This window comes from Brienomyrus brachyistius, chromosome 5 (genome assembly GCF_023856365.1).
Source record: "Brienomyrus brachyistius isolate T26 chromosome 5, BBRACH_0.4, whole genome shotgun sequence".
Taxonomy (NCBI): Eukaryota; Metazoa; Chordata; class Actinopteri; order Osteoglossiformes; family Mormyridae; genus Brienomyrus; species Brienomyrus brachyistius.
In genome coordinates this window covers 27,079,103-27,098,367 of record NC_064537.1, presented here as the reverse complement: position 1 = coordinate 27,098,367, position 19,265 = coordinate 27,079,103, and the positions used below count along the sequence as shown (strand labels likewise).

Here is a 19,265-nt window from a genome sequence, read left to right as displayed (position 1 = left end):
TGAGGACTGAGGCCTGAATTCCACTTCATTGCTGGCATTGGCTCTGATCAGCATCTGCTCTATTAGGAGGCCATTCCAACAAGAGAGCTAGGAGGTCTAGATGTTTGTCCAAAAACTCCAGTTATTAGACCAGAAAAACTCTTACGTTACGTTTTCCAAACCAGTAATTGAAAATAAATTATGTTCTTTTTACAAAAAAGCAAAGAGGGAGAAAGAAGTGAGTTTCTCAAATGGCACTATTATGATCAAAGTATTAGGCACAAAGACACCCTGCCTTTATGAAGGAATGCAAGCTGGCTAACGAGGCACTTCCATCACTGCGTATTACAGTGTGGGCGTACAAAGCAGCTCAAGCAACGAGGAGCGAGATCGATAGGCGGCTGGGGAGCGCAGGAATACGGAGGCTGTGGCCGAGCTGGCCAGACTTCCGTTAACCAATGTTACCTGCTGCGAACGGCCAAATAAATCATACGCAGACACGGCCGTGTCTGGGTGCTATTTATAGAAGAATCTTCACGGCCGGCTGGTCAACACGCACCGCTCAGTTTATTCGGATCTGACACGGTGATAAACTACGGCAAAGCCTTTCTGGAGATCCCACATCAGTGTTTACCCACTTTAACTCTGTTCCTTGCGCTCGGCTGTTAACCAAACACGCTCTGAGGCCGGCTCAGCCAGTCATGTTTCGGGCCGGTAGAGAGAAGAGCACTGCCATCCCTCTTGCACAACTGCTTATCAAATAAAGGTCACAGAGAAACTGAGGTCTGCACCAGGAAGCACAGGGTACAAGAGGGGAGCACCTAGGACAGCATGCCAGAATAGCACGTGAACAAACATATTTTTAATGACATCAGTGTAAGGTAAAGGGCACTTGGAAAGCAGCAGTTTTGTAAGAAAAAAAAAAGAAAAATGTTAACACCATACAAACAACTCCAGCCGGGCTATCGAAAACAAAACAGCCGCATACTTTTCCGGCAGCTTCTCTGATCTACTCAAACTGCAGTCATTCCTGAATCTGTATCAGAAGGCACACAAACAGCCCCGGCATCTTCCTACCCTTCCCAAGGAGTGTAAAACGCTGACACTGTCCCCACACAGAAACGGGCACGTGGCTGCACGCAGGAAAGCTGGAGGAATGGGGCTGAGCATCTGCTAGTACTGGCAGCACAAATACTTCAGTGCAGGGACAGACAAAGACGCACGTGCAAAATGCTGCCCTCTACCTAAGACGCCTACAACCGCATCTGACCAGGGCGAATTCATCAAGCCGTCATGCACATGAGGAAGAGACCAGGTCTACATCCAACCAAGGGATCGTGAGGGATGGGTGGGGTGACCACGAGCACAGATGGGCTCAGAAAGAACGATGACAAAGCAGAGCCACGGGCCCCAGAGGACTGGCTTCGGAGCCTCCCCGCATCACAGCTGGCCCCTCCTACTCCTCACTGTTGGCAAGTAGAGGCCAGCTACTGGGTCATGGCTGCGAGGTGGAAGGTTAAGCGGCACCTCCAGTCCCGGATCAGCTCACCACATTTACACAGTGCTGTTTGCACACACAGCCATGTCAAGTCAATTTATTTATAAAGCACATTTAACACCAAAATGTTCACCAAAGTGCTGAACAACACAGTAAATACACGCTATACATAAAATCCAATAATAGCAATTACTATATATAGAATCCAACAATAAAATCCAATCTAATGCTGACATGCAACATTAACATTTAAGATGCTAAAGCTAATGAGTAAGTCTTTAATCTGGATTTTAAAACTGTGATGGAGCTGATCTAATCTGAAATGGAAGACTATTTCAAAGCAAAGGCATGGTCACCCTTAGATTTTAACTGAGACTGTGGGACTAACAGCAGTAACTGATCAGAAGCAGACCTCGAGGACCTGACAGACTTGAAGGTACAGTAGATTAGCAATACAAGATGGTGCAAGCCAATTTAAGGCTTTGAACACAAAAAGTAAAACCTTACACTTGACCCTAAAACTGATGGGGAGCCAAAATAAAGAAGGTAGAACTGATATGATCATGTGATTTGGCCCCTGCTGGGAGACCCTGGGTGTTCAGAATATTGAGGACCTTCCTTCCAAAGATTTAAATATTTTATTGGAGAAATGCACTTCAAAATTCAGAAGATTAACAGCCCAGGTTTTTTGGCATTTATTAAAAAAAGTGAACAATTGCCCATTAAGATGTAACAAGGTAGAGCATAGATGCACAAGGTATTATGTATTATTATGTAAAGTTTTTATTTGTCCCTTAGTGAAAAACTTAGGGAAATAAACAGGCTTACAGCGCTGAAGCCACATTTCAAACACTCCTTCTGCTGGGCAAATCTAAGATGTGAAGAAATTAAAATGACTAAGATGAGATGGATTTCAGTGGAAGCAGAAATATAAACCTGGACGCCTCTGTCATGTTCTATATTATCAGGAGGCAACCTAATCAAATGCTGCTAAAACAACTTTTGTCTGGGTGGACAGAACACCGCAATACAGAAAAAAACTTTCTGGAGAATTCTGGAGGACTCCTTTAGTAACTTAATGAAAAGGCCCTCAGAGGGCTGTGGTTTACAACAGTGCTCCCAAGCCACTTTCAGGGAGTAAGCAAGCTGCTCTCTGTGGAAAGCACTGCACACACGCCTTTTCAGTGGTGACCTCTGGTGTGTTTCAACGTGCCCCTGCTGTGCCAGTTATAGCTATAGATGTCAGCACACAGGACCATAAACAAGCAGAATGGCAGTAACCCCAGGGGTCTGGTTGCCAGTCCATTGGAGAACCAGGTCCATTAAGCTTCTCACAATATATAAATCTACTAATTCAAAAGACTGGTGCAACTATATATACACTCAAACATATGCCCAATGAGGAAACAACATCCTGTACCCGAGCCTTGCACCCTGTGCTGCCCTCCGGGAGACCAGCACCACAGACAGGTCCATACCAACATCCTTCACGACAGTCCCCCACATCTCCTAGATCAGTCCCACAGACAGCGCCACACAGACACCCTCCAGGAGAGAGTCCACGTCTGTCAGATCAGCACCTTGGACAGGGCCGTACAGACAGCCTCCTGGAGAGCACCAGGCATCTCCTGGATCAGCACCGCGGACAGGGCTGTACAGAGACAGTGCTCTATGCCTTTCCCTGCCCAGCAGTGTGCCTGTACACCCAACGTGATGGGGCATCACGCCCTGGAAGGAGGAAGATGACGACAAAGGAGGCACGTGGCCCAGGACACCTGCTGTAAATCAGACTCCATAGCTTCGAGAGCCGTGTCCATGGGAACTCTCCCCAGAGAAGACTCTCACACCGAGCCTCCACTGGCCAGCCAGCCCATGAACACTCATCTGTTTCTGCCTCGCTTTGGCCTACACGTTACATTTCCCACCCATAGCAATGGAATTCACGCAATGCCCGCTGGTCACTATTAGACTAAATTGGTCTCCCCTCCGCAATCTCAGCGACTCTATGTAGGCTCCTCCTCTCTCACAGAGCAATATCCAAGGTCCCCAACATCAAAGGGCGGCATACAGCACGCTCCAGCACACTGTATTCACAGAATGAATAAATCCATAACATCTGTGAAAAAAAACAATGCAGCTTCATTCATGCACTTAAAAAGGTACATTCATCTTTCTTAAAAAGACATAAATTTGCTAAAACCCATAAACACTGCTATGTACAGCATAATTAATAGAGTCCTATATTGAAAGGAAACTGCTGATGGTTGGATGTAAACCCTGTTGCTGCACTCCTTCAAAGTGACATGGAAATACTGTAGATGTTTTGTAATGTCATACATATAGCTATGGGGATAATTTCACCTTTGTTTTAAAATTTCCTGCCTTTCTAGTGGCAGGTCCACATGAGAAAGGCAGACTTCCTTTTAACTTCTGTTCTGTAGTTCAAAGCTGCAAATTTTAGGATTGTCTCTGCAATTTGAAGCTTATTCTTAATCCTAACCAGCATTTAAAGAGTGCCAGCCTTACTAGACTAATCACAAAACTCACGCTGTCCTTCCTGCTAATGGTTTAAAAGGGTGATTTTTCTTGTCAACTGTCATTGTAGACTGTCAAAAAAGGAAAATGAACCACCCCCTTCTCTTCAAAAAAAAAAATAAATAAATAAATAAATAAATAAAATCAAATCTATACTAAGTCTTCATCAGTCAGTTGGGCTCAGAGAAAAGGTGTTGGATAAAATAATTTCTCACATCTAAAAGGTAATTAAATCTAAAGAGTGGATAGAGCACCAAGAACTGCACATGAAGTAGTAACCCTGCTCCTACAATGATGAAAATCAGACCCAAGTAGTTAGAAGGCAACAGCACTCCACGGCCGTGTCCAACATGCACGTCTGTTCGATACATAGCCTAAAGCCTTATCAGATATTAGCGCTACATTCAACGTATAAAGCGCATTTCAGCGAAGTACGAAGAGTTAGTGTCACTTTAACAGAAAGCCTACCCTTCATCAAGCTCGAAGGTGGTGGAGCAGCTGGACACTACAAGCTCTTTGAACTGTCGTTCAGCCAGCCTCATAAACCCATGGCGAACCACTGTTCCAGCCTTTTAAAAGAGGGATGGTCTTCTTCCTAACCTAGATCACTTTTTTTGTAAAGGGCATGCACAAAAGCCCATTCTATTAGTGAAATCTGTGGTGCAAAATCATTTCATGATTCCTTAGACATTCAAACTACCCAACGCCAGAGGCAGCAAAGCAACACTATGTCCCCTGTATGCTTGACTGTTGGATAGATGAGTTTTCATTTCCTGTGAACACAGACATGGCCTGTCTTCCCAAAAAGCAGTGATATCATCTGTGCAAAAGACTTTCTCTCAGGAAGCTTTTGCCAAACTGAAGCTGGGCTTCTTGTGCCTCTGACCAGCGGGGTCCTCGTACATCCCATCCCTATAACCCTCATGGAATTTCTGATGGATGGTGTGAGTTACAAATATTTCTCCTTATATCTGAAGGTCAACTTGTGCGTGTGTGTGAGACAGTTGTTCGAGGTGCTTTCTCCACCATCTAAACAATCCTTTGATCAAATTCTCCTGAGCTGCCATGCCTATGGAGTGTCTATAGTGTCATGGGCCTACAGCCCTATTATTCAAATCACGGTCCTCAAGGTCCGAGCACTGCTGGTTTTCCAGCCTTCCTTTACCTGTGAACCAGGTGTGAAGCCTCTGACCAATTAGAATCAGTAATTATTAAACTAAGTACCTAGGAGAACTGAAAAAGGCCTGGATTTGGAATCAAGGTCCAGATTTGCAAAACCTTGGCCTACAGCTTCCTGCTCATTGTGGTACACAGTGGTACAAAACAGGAGTAAGTCCTATCCCTCATTCATACTTCTTTAATGACTTAATGATGATTTATACTGCAGGGAATCACATGTGCCCTCACGTAAAATTAACTGCTTGAAATACCAAGAAGCTTCTAGAAGGTTCTGCAACCTAAGCTTCTTTCGAGGACTGCAGTTTTACCATTATAAAGAAACATGGATTACATTCCTAAATCCATTATGACACTAAAACCCCACACAAGATTTTTACACTCAAATAAGTGCTGCCAAGAAAATAAAAATCAAACCATTTCTGGGTTATCGTAGTCACCTATCCCAGAAGGCCCTGTATTGATTTACAATCTTTTCACAAATTAAAAGGTAAATTAAATGAAGACTGAAATTACTTAAGTTGTTCTAATATTAACCTCAGACCAGGGCATCGATATTACAGGTTCACAGGCAGAAGCTGAACTCGGACAACACAGATTTCATCAGAAATTCAAGCACCAACTTGCAACTTACAGGCAAAACAAGCAGTTGTTAAGAACAACAACTCCTAAGGCTTTCTTCAGCAACACTCTCTCAAAGGAAAGATACAAAGTCAAAATAAAAGCAAGTCATCCGGGGGAGAGAGGAAATCAAGTAAATCCAAGGAAGACTCAAACACTAAAAACAGAAATGCTTTCAGATGCCTGATAAAAAGTAAAATGCACAATACTATCCATTTATTAAATTAGTTTATCAATTTCAGTACATTAAAGCAGACAATGTGGGAAAACAAAACCTTTCTACGAATAAACAGTCTGATGACAATATAATGATTTTTGTGTGATTTGATTCAAGCCTAAATTCCTAGTTTTGGCAGGAGCAGAAGCGACAAAGGAAGCACATGTATGGTGTGTACAGGTTTCAAACGAATGCATGCTTCATTATAACTTCAGTTGAAATACTACAGCTCACCATTCTGTATATTCACACTGTTTCATTGGCAGTGTAAAACTAAACCAAATCTCTCTCTCTCACACACACACACACACACACAATCAAGAGGAAGGTGATGGGAAAAGGGATGACGTAGGTCAATTGCAACTTACTGATAAACTGCCATAAATGTGAATGTGTGTGGGGAAGAGAAAGGCTGAAGCAACATAACCCCAGCTGCACTTTCATTCAAGACAACTTAGAGAATCGAGACGCACGATTGGGAGTGTTGTTGAAAGTGCTATTCTTCAGGACCGTACTTCCAAAAAGACGCTCCCAGTGCTTCCAGGGGAACCATGCAATGTAAAAATCCCTACCTGCTGGTGACAGAGTGGTTCTGCTGCTTCAGGGCGATTTCTCGCTGCTGAATCTGAATGATCTCTCGCGACAAGTCTTCTGGCTTCCTGCGAGAGAGAAACAGGTGGTTAATTAGCATCATGCCCCCTGGGCGGCAGCGCAAAGAAGGATGGCACTTCCAAGTGTATGTTTTGCCATTCAAAATTTGAAAAGCAGAGGAAAAGAAAAAGCTTCTAAACAGGCATCACAACATGGGATTATACATAGTGGGACAGAGACCTCTCGCCCATTACAGGCTGTAGGCTTTTGCCACATCTGAGCTGCTGTTTGCTTTGGGGGAGTTATGTGAACTTGGTAAAATTACCAAAGACGTTCCAAGTCACTTTAGAATAAGGCCTGTGCTTCAGGATACCTTGTTATCTAGCAGAAAGCTTTATGATGCGATAATCCTTTCAGAAGGTGTGAAAAGCCTTTTCCAAACAAAAATGTTTTGCTGCCTTCACCTTTAGCAGAACACAAATCATATCTCCTCCCTGACAGGTGCTGAGTTTAATAAAGTAAGAGGTCTCTCAGAATTAGGTCAAGCGCCATCTGTCTCAAGCCCTCCATTCAATCAAGATCACAGCTTTTCATTCATCCTTCTGGAAGTCACGAACCCGGCCAAATCACCTACAGGAACATCACACACCTGTCCTTCTAGACACGTAAATGAAATTAGCAGCTGCAAAGCCCACTGATTGAAGGTAATCTGCATGGCTTACCCTGAACACAGAGGGCTCCTTAAGAGAGTTTCACTAGTGTGAGGCAGAATTAACCACAAGACTATCACTCTAATTTACCATTCTCCACAGACGTCAGGTGTTTTGAAATGAGGTTTTCAAATAAGAGGTACATTTAAAATCCTCTCTGTTTTCTACCACTATGTGGTTTAAGACAATTGGAGAAGCATATCTAGGCTTACTGGCTCCATCTTAAAATGTTCACCACCATAGACAACAATGTTCTTTTCAATTATGCTTCCAAATGGTTTGACACTTTGAAGCCATAGAGAAATTAAACTTCAATGACTAAAACCTTATAGTGCAGATGTGAGTTTGTAGCCAGTCCACATTGGGATTGGTCCTGACATGCAGTGCAGACAGAGTCAACACTAAGGCTGATTACACATTAACATCAACCCTTAGACAAATGAAGCAATCAGTAAGACATTAAGTAAAATTGGCTGTGCTGGAAAGCCCATCTTGTGGAGGGTACATGCAGTCCTGAAAGAGACTGGCTCGCAACCAACAAAAATTAACCCCTAGGTGGCACAGTGTTCGATGCTCTTCTGGCTATCATTCCAGCTGAGCATTTAGTATGAAACTCGAATGGGTTGCAAGTTTAATGCACTGCTCTCGAGTTCCCAGGTTCACAGCCAGATCACTTTCAAGCATCAGAAACATGACCCTGTAAGAACAGAAAAACCACAACAGTACAAGACCAAAATGTCACAACATTTCCTTGAGGGCTCGGCACAGATAGCAGACTCAAGCACTGACATGACACTTCAGCTGAACCCTAACATATCTATAAGAAAAAGTATTACACTAAACAAAACCGTAAAGCAAATCTAGGCGAAATACTGGAAAAAGAAATTGTACTTGACCTGTAATGTACAGCATATACAAAACAGACTACATTCAAAGCAGCTCCTGCAAATTATACAAATGCAAATCACACACACAAACACACAAAAAACAGGATACCCAAACTCAACTGCTTTTCCATCATTACAAAAATTCATAACATATTCCCTAAACTACAGGAGAAAATGTCCCCTCGGTGTCACTGAGACACCAGCATGATTAAAAGAACAGCGCAAATAAAGATTTTAGTTTGCTTTGGCCTTATTTGTCCACACATAGCACACACTAATCCAAAAACTTCATAAATAAAACTCCAGTAAGTCCTTTCCCACCTCCACACATCCATCCATCTTAAAACCTCTTATCCAGTGCAGCTCTTAAGCAGGGCGTGAACCTATTTTAGGAGCTACATAACACAAGGGTGGTGAAGACCTGGACAGGATGCTGGTCCAGAGACACAGATTCCAGTGAATGTAAAGGCACAGATCAGGTTACCTACACGTCTTTGGGCAGGAGGAGGAAACCAGAGGATGGAAAGATCAACCGTGAGATACAGAGTGAACATGCAAGCTTCCCACACACACACACACACACACACACACGAGAACCCTTAATCTTGGAGATGTGAGGTGACAGTGCCACCTACTGAGCCACTACACCGCAATTTACCACTAAATTTTATACATTGTGCAAGAGATGATGATTCCTCCCCCCCCTCCAATTGAATAATTTTGAACAGTTAGAAGTATAAACACTCAATATCTACTTTAATACTTGACAGTTACCATTTCCAGGTAACTTCTTACCATAATCCACGTCAGTCACCTCTGAGAACAGAGCATGTCAGTCTGTATTAGGCCACACTCAGAGCCAATCCTTGCTCAGTCATTAGGAGAGAGACTTCCTAATCTCAAGCTTCCAGGCATTTAGCACAAGATTAGCTCATTCACTCAGCTCCAAAGGAAGCAGGTAATCCGTCAATTAAAAGGTTAAAAAAAATTAATTTGGTTTCAATCCATTTCTTAAATGCAGTATTTTTTCCCCCTTATTTTTCATAAATACTTAAGCATTGATGAAACAATGCAACAATGTAACGAAACATAAAACAGGCATTAACTAGTATGCATGCATAAATTAAAAGACACCGTTTTAAATGAATGAGATGGAAACAGGATGTATAAACATGACACCCTTTAGGTCGACTTAGCAAACTGACTGTAAAATGAAACACACAACGCCAAAATGTACATACACAAAACTAGCCCCAGCCTGACCTTGGTAAATTAACCTGAAACTGGCTTAAATCTCTTACTAATTAGCATATTATATGAAAAGCACAGCTTCTTAATCCATAACTCAGCTGAATGGAATTTTTCCGAGAAGTCTGTTCAGGTTAATAAATGTTAGGAGAGGATTAATATAAATAAAATTAGACAAAGTCAATGCAACAGCAAAGTTCAAAACCACATTAGGCAGATAAGCAGCATTTATTAAATGTGAGCTTATTGCATAAAGTATTGCCATCGTATTAACATTATGCATGAAGTCAAATCAGGGGGACCTTCAAAAAGAGTAGCAGAAAAAAGCATGTGAGGATGTGGCCAACAACCAGCTGAGACAAGTCAATCATCCTTAAAAATTTCTGAACTTATTCAATCATCAGTAGCACTTCCATTATCATTAACCTGACCTCCCTTTAACAAATCATGGGAAGTAATCCATTATTTCAGTTCTGCTGATACAATGAGACAAAGCAACTTGAGTTTCATTAAGTCCCATAATTAAATCAAGAAAAAAAGGGAGGAACTGTGTCCTGGCACTGTAGTAGGAAAGTAGGGTATGGGTAGGTAACCCATTCTATATCTGCATAGACAGAACAGAGCCAGAATTCGAACTTTCAACCCTGGATGTGTGCACCAACAACACAACCCACTGATCCACTTCCTCCCTGACACAGCCTTTAACCAAATTAAAGGGCATGTCCAACCAACCCTGCAATTTATTGAGCAATTGTTCAGCTGAAAAACCTGCCTGGCATGACTTTTTTTGATGGCTTGAAATGAGTGAAGAAGATTCCATATGCCAGGCACTTCTTGCCTGACTGAATCCCAATTTAGGAAACTTCTCAGCAAGCCTTCAGGCATTTACGGACTCTTGTCCCTCAGCAGTAGAGATATTCCCCTTTGCAAAGAGCTGGTGAAGAATCCTGATATGGCTACTGCATAGTAGCAGGTCTGTTTCAGCAGGGAAGAAAAAGCTCATGCAACTCATAAAAACAGATTTTATAATCAATACAGCTTATTAATTAAAAAATTACAAACAAATAATTCAATGCTGCACACAAAAGGTATTAAGGTTTGTTTCAATGGAAATACCGTTTCCCCATTTAAACTGCCAGAAAACAGCCCACAGCCAAGAACTTCAACCCTGACCACATTTAAATGCGCACTAAACTGCTCGTTTCGCCACCAGCAACTGCTTCCACATTAGTCAGACCTTTTGAAGCAAATAAGCGCCGACTCAAGTTCAAACATCACTTCAGTTATCGGTGTAATTTCTGCCATGTGCCAAGTTATTCTGTTGCTCCAAAAACAGACTATCAGCATGGAGATGCCAACATATTGTATGTCAAATCCACACCCTAAACATAACACTTCTGGAAACCTCTGAAGCTCTACTGTACAGTCATCCAAGTTTCCAAACATTGACACAATCAACTTCTGTGATACCAAACGTTGTTACATTTTCATTTCATTGTTGATATCAGAGCACTCTAGCAAAATCACTGTAACACAGACCAAAATATTTACTCGACATCCGTGTCACAGTACAGTGCTTAAACTGGAGCCTACAGCATTTCCACACTGCTGAATGCCAACAGTGCAAGTAGATATTTTAAGGTGGCAAGACTGCAGTGTTTTTAAGAGTGGTAAGATTTAGAGTGCATCATCCCTGAGCTGCTTAAAAGCCAGTACTCCATGAGAGATCCAAGTCAGATTTTGAGTCGTGTGTTGAGGGTTTGTTATAGGGCAGAATTTTTTTTCCCGCATTAAGAAACTGCCTATCAAACTCCAGCCAGACTGTATTTTTCAGAAATGCCCTACTCTATCACAAATACAGTGGATATACTTAGAGGACCCCAAATCTTCTGTAGAGTATATGATGTGCATACAAATTCTTAAGCTCAATTACCTGGCAATAACCACCATTTCACACTCAATACATAAATACAAGCACACATCATTTAAAAGGCAATATCCCACACTGGATGTAATGCTTTAGGAAATCTCACAAGCTCTCATTAATCATTCCATCCATGGCTGAATTATCCATCCAGTTCCCCTTTTATAAAGCCTTAATGAGAAAATGATTGCATATTTCCACATGAGCAGCAAAGCAGATCAAAGACATAACAAATGTTCTTTTCAACTTCTGGCTCTGTCAAACTCGGTGTCAAAAATCATTAGAGCAAGCATTCCAAACATTTGTCAACAAGGATAGGCGAAGAAAACATTGGAATAAATGGAAATGCCCATCAACCATCCTTCCAAAAGAACAACAGAACTAAGCATCAGAAGGTGAGAGAGGATCAAACTAGGGCAGAGCGACACCAGTACACTAAGAATCAAGTGCATCAGTGCAAAACCAACTGAATCGTTACTGGAATTAACAGATAATTCAACAGCTCCATCTAGTGTGGAATTTCTAGGAAAACAAGAGTGCTTTTCACTAAAGGTGCACAGTGACAGCCTGCAATGAGTGTTTAGGGATACACGTGTAATAAATCTTTATCATTTAAATGCACATTTATCTTGTATCTCATGAAATAATACTATTTAACCTACAGGTAGTCCTCAAGTTATGAATGAGATCCTTTACTAAGTGTACCTTTAAGTCAGACTTGGAGCAAAGTCGGAACAGGTACTTAGTTTCAGTTAATCAAATGGTTGTCTTGTCATAAAGTATAAAAATCTACCTTTAGAAGCATGTAAAACATTTAATACTTACAAATACACTAAAACATCTTAAACATAAGAAATTATATTAATAAATTATAATAATAAAAGTAACTACATATGATACTGACTGGAGATAGTGAGGGAGAGAGAGAATGGAAAAAGATCACGATTAAAGATAACATTATGATAACAATAATGACAAACCAGTGAAGCCGCGCAATGAGGGTCACAACAGGCACTCATTATCACAAACTATTGTATTTAACGCATTGAACCATTGTATTTTTAAGATAATAGGCTGTATAGCAGTCTATTCTTCAGGAGGAGTTGTCCATAATATGGATGTTCTGGGGACTTACTGCATCAAGAAAGACAGCGTCATTTTTTCTTGCAATCAAAAGATATTACTATAAAAGAATTTAGCTAAGCATCTAAATTTTACATGTATCCACTATCACCATTTCACTAACGGCTATTATAAGATATTTAGGTCCATTTAGGTTAACTCAATGCAAAATGAGAAGAAAAAACAAGTGATACAATATTGATGAGATTAAAAGTAATGCATTAAACTGGAACCAAGTGCTACTGCTGACTCGCACAGAAAACCCATGTTTATCCACATGTCCTTACCTAATGTTAAGGCCAGTCATCTCACTTAAATTCTCCCAGGCTTGAAGCACTGTTGCTTGTTTCTGCAAAAATAAATCATATTTAAACACAGGCTAAGCAAACTCAACACTCCCTCCCACATTTAATATGAGAGCAGGGGAAAATAGCAGCAAGATATTTACATTAGTGTCTATTTCCTTATGACACATTTAACATAGTTGTATTGACTTCTAATTTGCATAAGTGCTAGGGTCGACATAAACAAATTGTTTGAACGACCCTCTTAGTAAGTGCTCTTTCTTAATTACTCAATGATGATAAAAAAAATTGCATTTCTCGGGAAATGGAAAGACAAGCCAACATTTAAATACATAACTTCTATAAAGAAGGATTTGCACATTTCAAATGAGTTCTCATTAAGAACTACTGCTATTCTGATTGCCCAGATCATTACATTTTCACAATTAACTCATTTTCCTAGTTTAAGTTTCTTGCACAGAACTACAGACAAGAGCTAATTAAAAACCTGAATAGATTACGGGGGCTTGTTTCTCCCCACCTCATGCTCTGAGTCACGGAAAAAAAAACGCAAAGTTAATGAGGAAGAATCCTGTCATTGTTCCCTGTACTCTGCAAACTGCCTGGCTCACCTTATGAGATCTGTCTGTACTCGCAAGTGGCTCCACAGAGGAAGAGCCTTGTCATTAGCAGCACCCCACGGTCCTCCTCACCCAGGCCCATTAGATGCTGGATGAGAATGTGGTCAGGCGAGGCCTAGGACTGCAGACCACACCGTTCTGTTCAGGTCTCAATGGCCAGACACAGAAGGTCGCTAAATGGTCAATGGTGCTCATAAGCCAACTCTTCAGACCACCTTCATCGGTCGCAAGAAATCTTATGATAAAAGACCCTAACCTTGGTGTTGAGTGGAAGTTCACAGTAAACGAAACCACCTATAAAAATAAATTGAACAGGATCCCCCTGAAACTCCAGTTTACAGAGGCTTCCTTGTGCCGTGGGATGTGTGCCAAGCTTGATTAGCCATTTACCTCCTTTTCCAACTCCAGGCTGACCATGTCCTCCTTAAGCTTCTCCAGTCGCTCCAATTTTCTGCGCAGACCCTCTGTCTCTTCTCTCAACAAGTTGCTGTTCTCCTGGGTCTCTCTGCAGGGACCAGGTCAAGAACGTAAGCATGCTTCAAAGCAGTATTAGGATTCCAGGTGGTCTTTCGTGAGGTAGGATGACGTTGTTCTAAAGCTCACAATGTCGACTGGATTTAAGAAACCTAAACATAATTCAAAGCCTGGTTTTCACCTTCATACAGATGCGTCAGCACGACTGTCACATAATTTTCCATCAAAGGGCTGTCCTTAGGCAACATCTCAAGTGGGCTCACACGTGGCCCCTCTACACACAAAAAGCATTAAAATGTGGAGGCTCTGCAGATGGATTCCCAGATGGCAAACTAAAATAAGTTTGTACTACAATGTCCTATATTTGATGTAATACGGACACCAAAAACATTTAGATTTTTTAGTTTTTATATTAGTGTTTATTTTCATTTGAAATCTAGTTATTAGTTTTTAGTTAAAAGATTTAAGTCAATTTAGTTTCTATACATTTTGTTTTAGGTTTTATGAATTTTATGGAAAGCTGTAGGACGTTACTGGCTTCTATAAAATGTCATGATGTAATGTTATTGGCTGTTTTTATGTTAAATGCATTGCCCAGGTGGGGCTCAAAAAGAAATTATTTTAGCTAAATGTACTTAATGAGTGAATTACATTCCTACAACTAGATCGTTAAGCGAACAGGTCAATAAGCAAAGAGCCATCAATACCGACATGTCAAGCATACCATACTGGTATTGGGTTTGTATGAACCAACTTCAGATATTGTTTTAATGTCAACTCTGCACTATTTATAACATTTTAGTAATGTTCGACAGTAGTGTACTGCATACTGCAATAAACAGTGCACTGTTCCCACTATATGTCTTCTCCATATGCGAGTAAGTTTAAAAAAAAAAAAAACGTACAGCCGTTGCTTTCAAAAACATAAGAAAAGTATAACACACAGGAAAACTTTAACCTTGCGCACGTCCGTGCTTTACGTGCTACTAGGGGTGTAAAATCACAGCTTTCCTCGCAATACAATATAATATTGCTTCCTTACGCCAACGGTATTTTTTATTTTTTTTTGATACCTCAAAAATTCCGACGATACCATTCAGTTCAATACTGGGGTTAGTAGTCGAAATGATGAAATTTCACACAATCCTTTACATTTCAATGAATTAAAAAAGGCAAATAGCATTTTATTAGGAACTGTAAACAAAATCTAGTTTAGTCAAGTATATTTTGCTTGTTTTAGGGTAAAGTGCAATAAGATAAATATTTAAAAAATTGCATGGACAGACATGTAGAATGAGGAAGATTAACATGACTGACTTCTGCGGTGAAACAAGTATGTCAGTAATCTTCCTTGAGAGGATTTTTTTAAAAGAAAAATTTAATGGTCAACGTGTTCAGGAGATCGTGTGCTCTGAGCGTAGTGTCCCAAGTAACCTGCCGTACTAAGCACACGCTCTGAAAGTACGCTAGCCTGCCAGCTACTTATAAATGCCCAAGTCAAAATGATCTACGTACTATAAAAATGCAAAACAATCATGTATAAAAATGAGTATTCTTTAATATTATTATTAATTTCCCTTAATAAAGTATTTTAGTTCCTTCTCCTTTCTCAGCTCGCTTTTTGGAGGGAAGTAAATGTCGTAGTTTTTATGAACAGTCCGAAAATGCTGCTCCATATGTCCCTTCTTCGGAATAGCAACGGTAGACTGACAGATGAGGCAAATGCACTTTGAATATGACATGGTGAGAAAAAAAAAAGTCCTCCCATTCGCCATGGATGTGGTACAGTCAGTTTTTTGGCTTCTTACTTGGTGCAGCGCCCTCATTCATTTTTATACCCTTTCTTAAGTTTAGTAAAAATAAATTGGAGGCTAACTAGGCGACTCGGTAGCTTGCTAGAGATTTGCAGCAGCTGGTGCAATGCAATGCAATGCAATTTTATTTATATAGCGTATTATCACAACATTACATTGTCTCAATGCGCTTTACATTTCTGCCACGTAAAGACCCCCCAGTGAGTAAGTCAAAGGCAACGGTGGCAAGGAAAAACTCCCTAGGAGGAAGAAACCTTGGGAGGAACCAGACCCAAAGGGGGGGCCCATCCTCCAGGGGCCAGCAGAAGAGTCAAACAAAACAAGATTATATAATTTAAGCTAATACAGGGTTGCGACTGAACGCGTCGTCCATCCTCTATTTTTTTATGCCGTACGATCTACGCACACTACCTTTGCAATCGACCAGTACATTGCAATCGAAGTATTGGGCACCCCTGACCCCTGGTGTAGACCATGTATACGTCGGAGTGGATCATAAAAACAATACTGGAACCGGCGAGAAAACAAAAAAAAAATGCTTGCATCGACATTTATGCCGTCACATCGATGCATTGGATGGAATCGATACAAATTGATGCATAGTTACACCCCTACACGCTACTGGAGGTTCCTTTCCCACAATACAAAGCATATGTATCAAACTGAAAGCAACATATTGAAGTAGAAGTCAATTGCAAGTTCAGTGTAAACTGATATGGTATATCAAAATAAAGGTCAATTACTGCCAACAATATACAACCTTCCTTCACCACCCCAAATAAATCAGAGACCAGAATAGAATAGAACACCACATTGCCATTTCTACAACCAAAGTTGTCCAGTGTACTATACCGACTGGTCAGAGAGCTGGTTGTAAGTCCGGGCGGTCATTAAACAGGTAGGTCATTAAGTGAAGAGTGTACTATTACAAAACAGTAATGAGAAGTATTTGACATTTGTTTTCATTTTATTTCATTTAGCTTCAGAAGCAATATTTATAGTTCTCGTTTAGTTGTAGTAGTTACTTCATCTTCCTATCTTATTTTAAGTTTATGGAAAGGTTTTCGCTAACAATACTAACTGTCCTTTGTACTGTTAGTGCATAATGCACAGCTAGTTTTAGTAAGATTCTTATTCATTCTTCACACATTTTAAGGGCAGCATTGCTCCGCAGCGTCACCCCAGGGCTGATATCAAAGTATATGGATGCCTGGCACCATTGACATCAGAAGTATGAACATTCAAGATCGCAGACAGTCTAGCACATGTTGCGCGCTCCACAGTGTGTCCACTTTTGTGTAAAGCAATTACAGCCTTAAGGATAATGTTGGGGGATATTGCAATATAATGTGTTAGGCTTGGGCAGTATCTAACTTTTTATAGCATTATACTGTCCAGATATTATACCGTGGTGGGGTAATACCATATTACTATAAAACCGCCCAAGCCTAGCCTATGTAAATTGACTAGACATCTCCTCTCAAAGTGAGTCTGAAACAGAAACTTTCAGCTCTTCACCATTCTGGAAAGGTCGTTTGTTCCTGCTGGAATGTCTGCTGTATTAATAGGAGAAGGGACCTACCACCACCCCAAAAGGGTTTGGATATAACACTGCAATGCTATTCTCTCTCTCATGGTCAGATGTGATGCTTAGATTATAGTAGACCCCACCGAACTAAGCAAGTGACCTTCCCTTCACCTCAAGTAGTTGTTCTCCTCGCGGAGCCGCTTCAGCTCACGCTCCATGTCAGGGAGGCGTGCAAGCTCGCTCTTCATGTTCCTCACGATGATGGAGTCCTGCTCCTGCAGAGCCAGACGTCTCTCCAGGTCCTGCGGGTTTCCCAGAGAGAGAAAGACAGGGCGAGCTGAGCAGCCATAATCTGCTAACCTAAAAATACCCATAGAAGTGTTAAAAATGCACTGGTGTAGATCTAGTACTGCAGTAAAGACACCAAACATGCAGCCGTTTAACTGTAGCGAGCTGCAGAACTGAGAATGGCAGCTTACGACTGTCCAGACCTGTGACAGTGTGGCATCCTGTGATTTGGAATCCATAACTTCTGGTTCCCTCATAGCTTTATCGGCCCACTTATCCTCCCAGGTTTTCTCAGCATTATACTTGTCCAGCTCACTTCCTATTTGACCAAGGTCACTAAACTCCTATTAACTAACCTGGACTGTTAGGCAACTGACCTGCAATCTGTATTTGTATTTACAGGTTTGGATGGAATACACCCTTTAACAAACTTATTAAAAGAGTTGCACAATATAACATTGCAATTGTAGGCATAAGTGAACACCTGTATAGTACTGAAAAGCCAGTGTCCAGACAAATGTTTACACCCATCATCTAAAGCCCCAGTGGTCATTGTGCTTGCGGTCTGTAACTGATATCATGCAGTCCCACTTATTAATATGATAAACAAATGGAAAAGACCATGAAATGCAGGGAATACAATGAATAGCCTTGCAGAGCAGTGAAGATGGGCATACCTTAATCTTGAGCTCGTTATCCGAGTTCTGGGACTGTGTAGCCTGGAGCTCCTGAAACTTCAGAGCAAGTTCCTGGTAATTTCTGTTGGGAAACAAAAAACATGCATCCGATACACATTTGGGGTCATCACACATCAATGTAAAATGGCTGATTCAGTTTGGAGATGCAAACTGGCCATCAGGTAGGAGGAGGAAAAGCCCAGCATTATTATTAATAACAATTAGCCTCAAATTATCATAGTGGTCATCACTGAAAGTGGAATGAAAGAGATACACAAAGCGGAGGATGTGAGAGACAGGGACGACGCCTCCCCTACTTGCGCTGGAGTTCCAGCTGCTCCTGCAGGCCCTGGTTGTCTGTGGACTGGGTGGTGAGCTGCATATCTAGCTTCTTCAGCTTGTGATTGAGCTCCCGGATCTCATCTCGCAAGGCTCCGTTAGTCTGCCGTGATTCGACAAGGCAATGTTTGCAGTAACAATCATTAACTGAGGGGGTTTACCAGATTACACTTATAAAATGACCATTACAAAATCACACAGTATACACAATATTCATTTCATTCTCATTGACAGTAAAGAGTTTCCTAATATCTGTATAGAATCTGTATCCAATTCCTGGTATGTGAAGAAACATCGGTGAGCCATTTGCAATAAATGGGTATAATATCTAGAGCAAATAACATTTTTTTACTGGATGCTCTGATCTCTGTAGTTCCCACTTGGGCCTTAGTAATGTCACAAGCATCTGATATAACAGCATCATTGGAAATGCTGCAGTACCTTATTGGCCTCAGAAATCACAGACTCCTTCTCCTCTAATGTCTTGTTCTCTCCCTCCAGGCTCTTCTTCAGAGTCTTGTTCATCTCCATTTGCTCGTTCAGGGTCCTCGCGGTCTCCGCCTCTCTTTCCTCCAATTTCTTGATTCGATTGAGCAGCTCCTGGTTGCGATCCACCTCCCGCTGAAAACAGAGAGAACAGACATGACACGCAGCTTCATCCAGCACATCAGGCGACTGCACTCAGGTCTGGACGTGACACAGATGCAATGGC

General features: G+C 41.3%; 1 protein-coding gene and 1 long non-coding RNA gene across 4 annotated transcripts in view; one reads left to right on the top strand and one right to left on the bottom strand.

Moving 5' to 3' along the window:
- LOC125742421 (uncharacterized) overlaps positions 1-19,265 on the top strand; it is a 59,124-nt gene that overhangs the window by 25,700 nt on the left and 14,159 nt on the right. The gene's annotated exons all lie outside the window — the stretch shown is intronic.
- The window catches only part of mad1l1 (mitotic arrest deficient 1 like 1), a 135,936-nt gene that overhangs the window by 110,853 nt on the left and 5,818 nt on the right, over positions 1-19,265 (bottom strand). For all 3 annotated transcript variants that reach the window (XM_049014360.1, XM_049014361.1, XM_049014362.1), the window contains exons 4-10: positions 18,995-19,174; positions 18,532-18,656; positions 18,215-18,296; positions 17,421-17,551; positions 13,824-13,938; positions 12,796-12,857; positions 6,599-6,685 (exon numbers count right to left, since the gene is read on the bottom strand). In XM_049014360.1, coding sequence (XP_048870317.1) covers positions 6,599-6,685; positions 12,796-12,857; positions 13,824-13,938; positions 17,421-17,551; positions 18,215-18,296; positions 18,532-18,656; positions 18,995-19,174 — 782 coding nt within the window. The remainder of the gene's footprint in view (positions 1-6,598; positions 6,686-12,795; positions 12,858-13,823; positions 13,939-17,420; positions 17,552-18,214; positions 18,297-18,531; positions 18,657-18,994; positions 19,175-19,265) is intronic.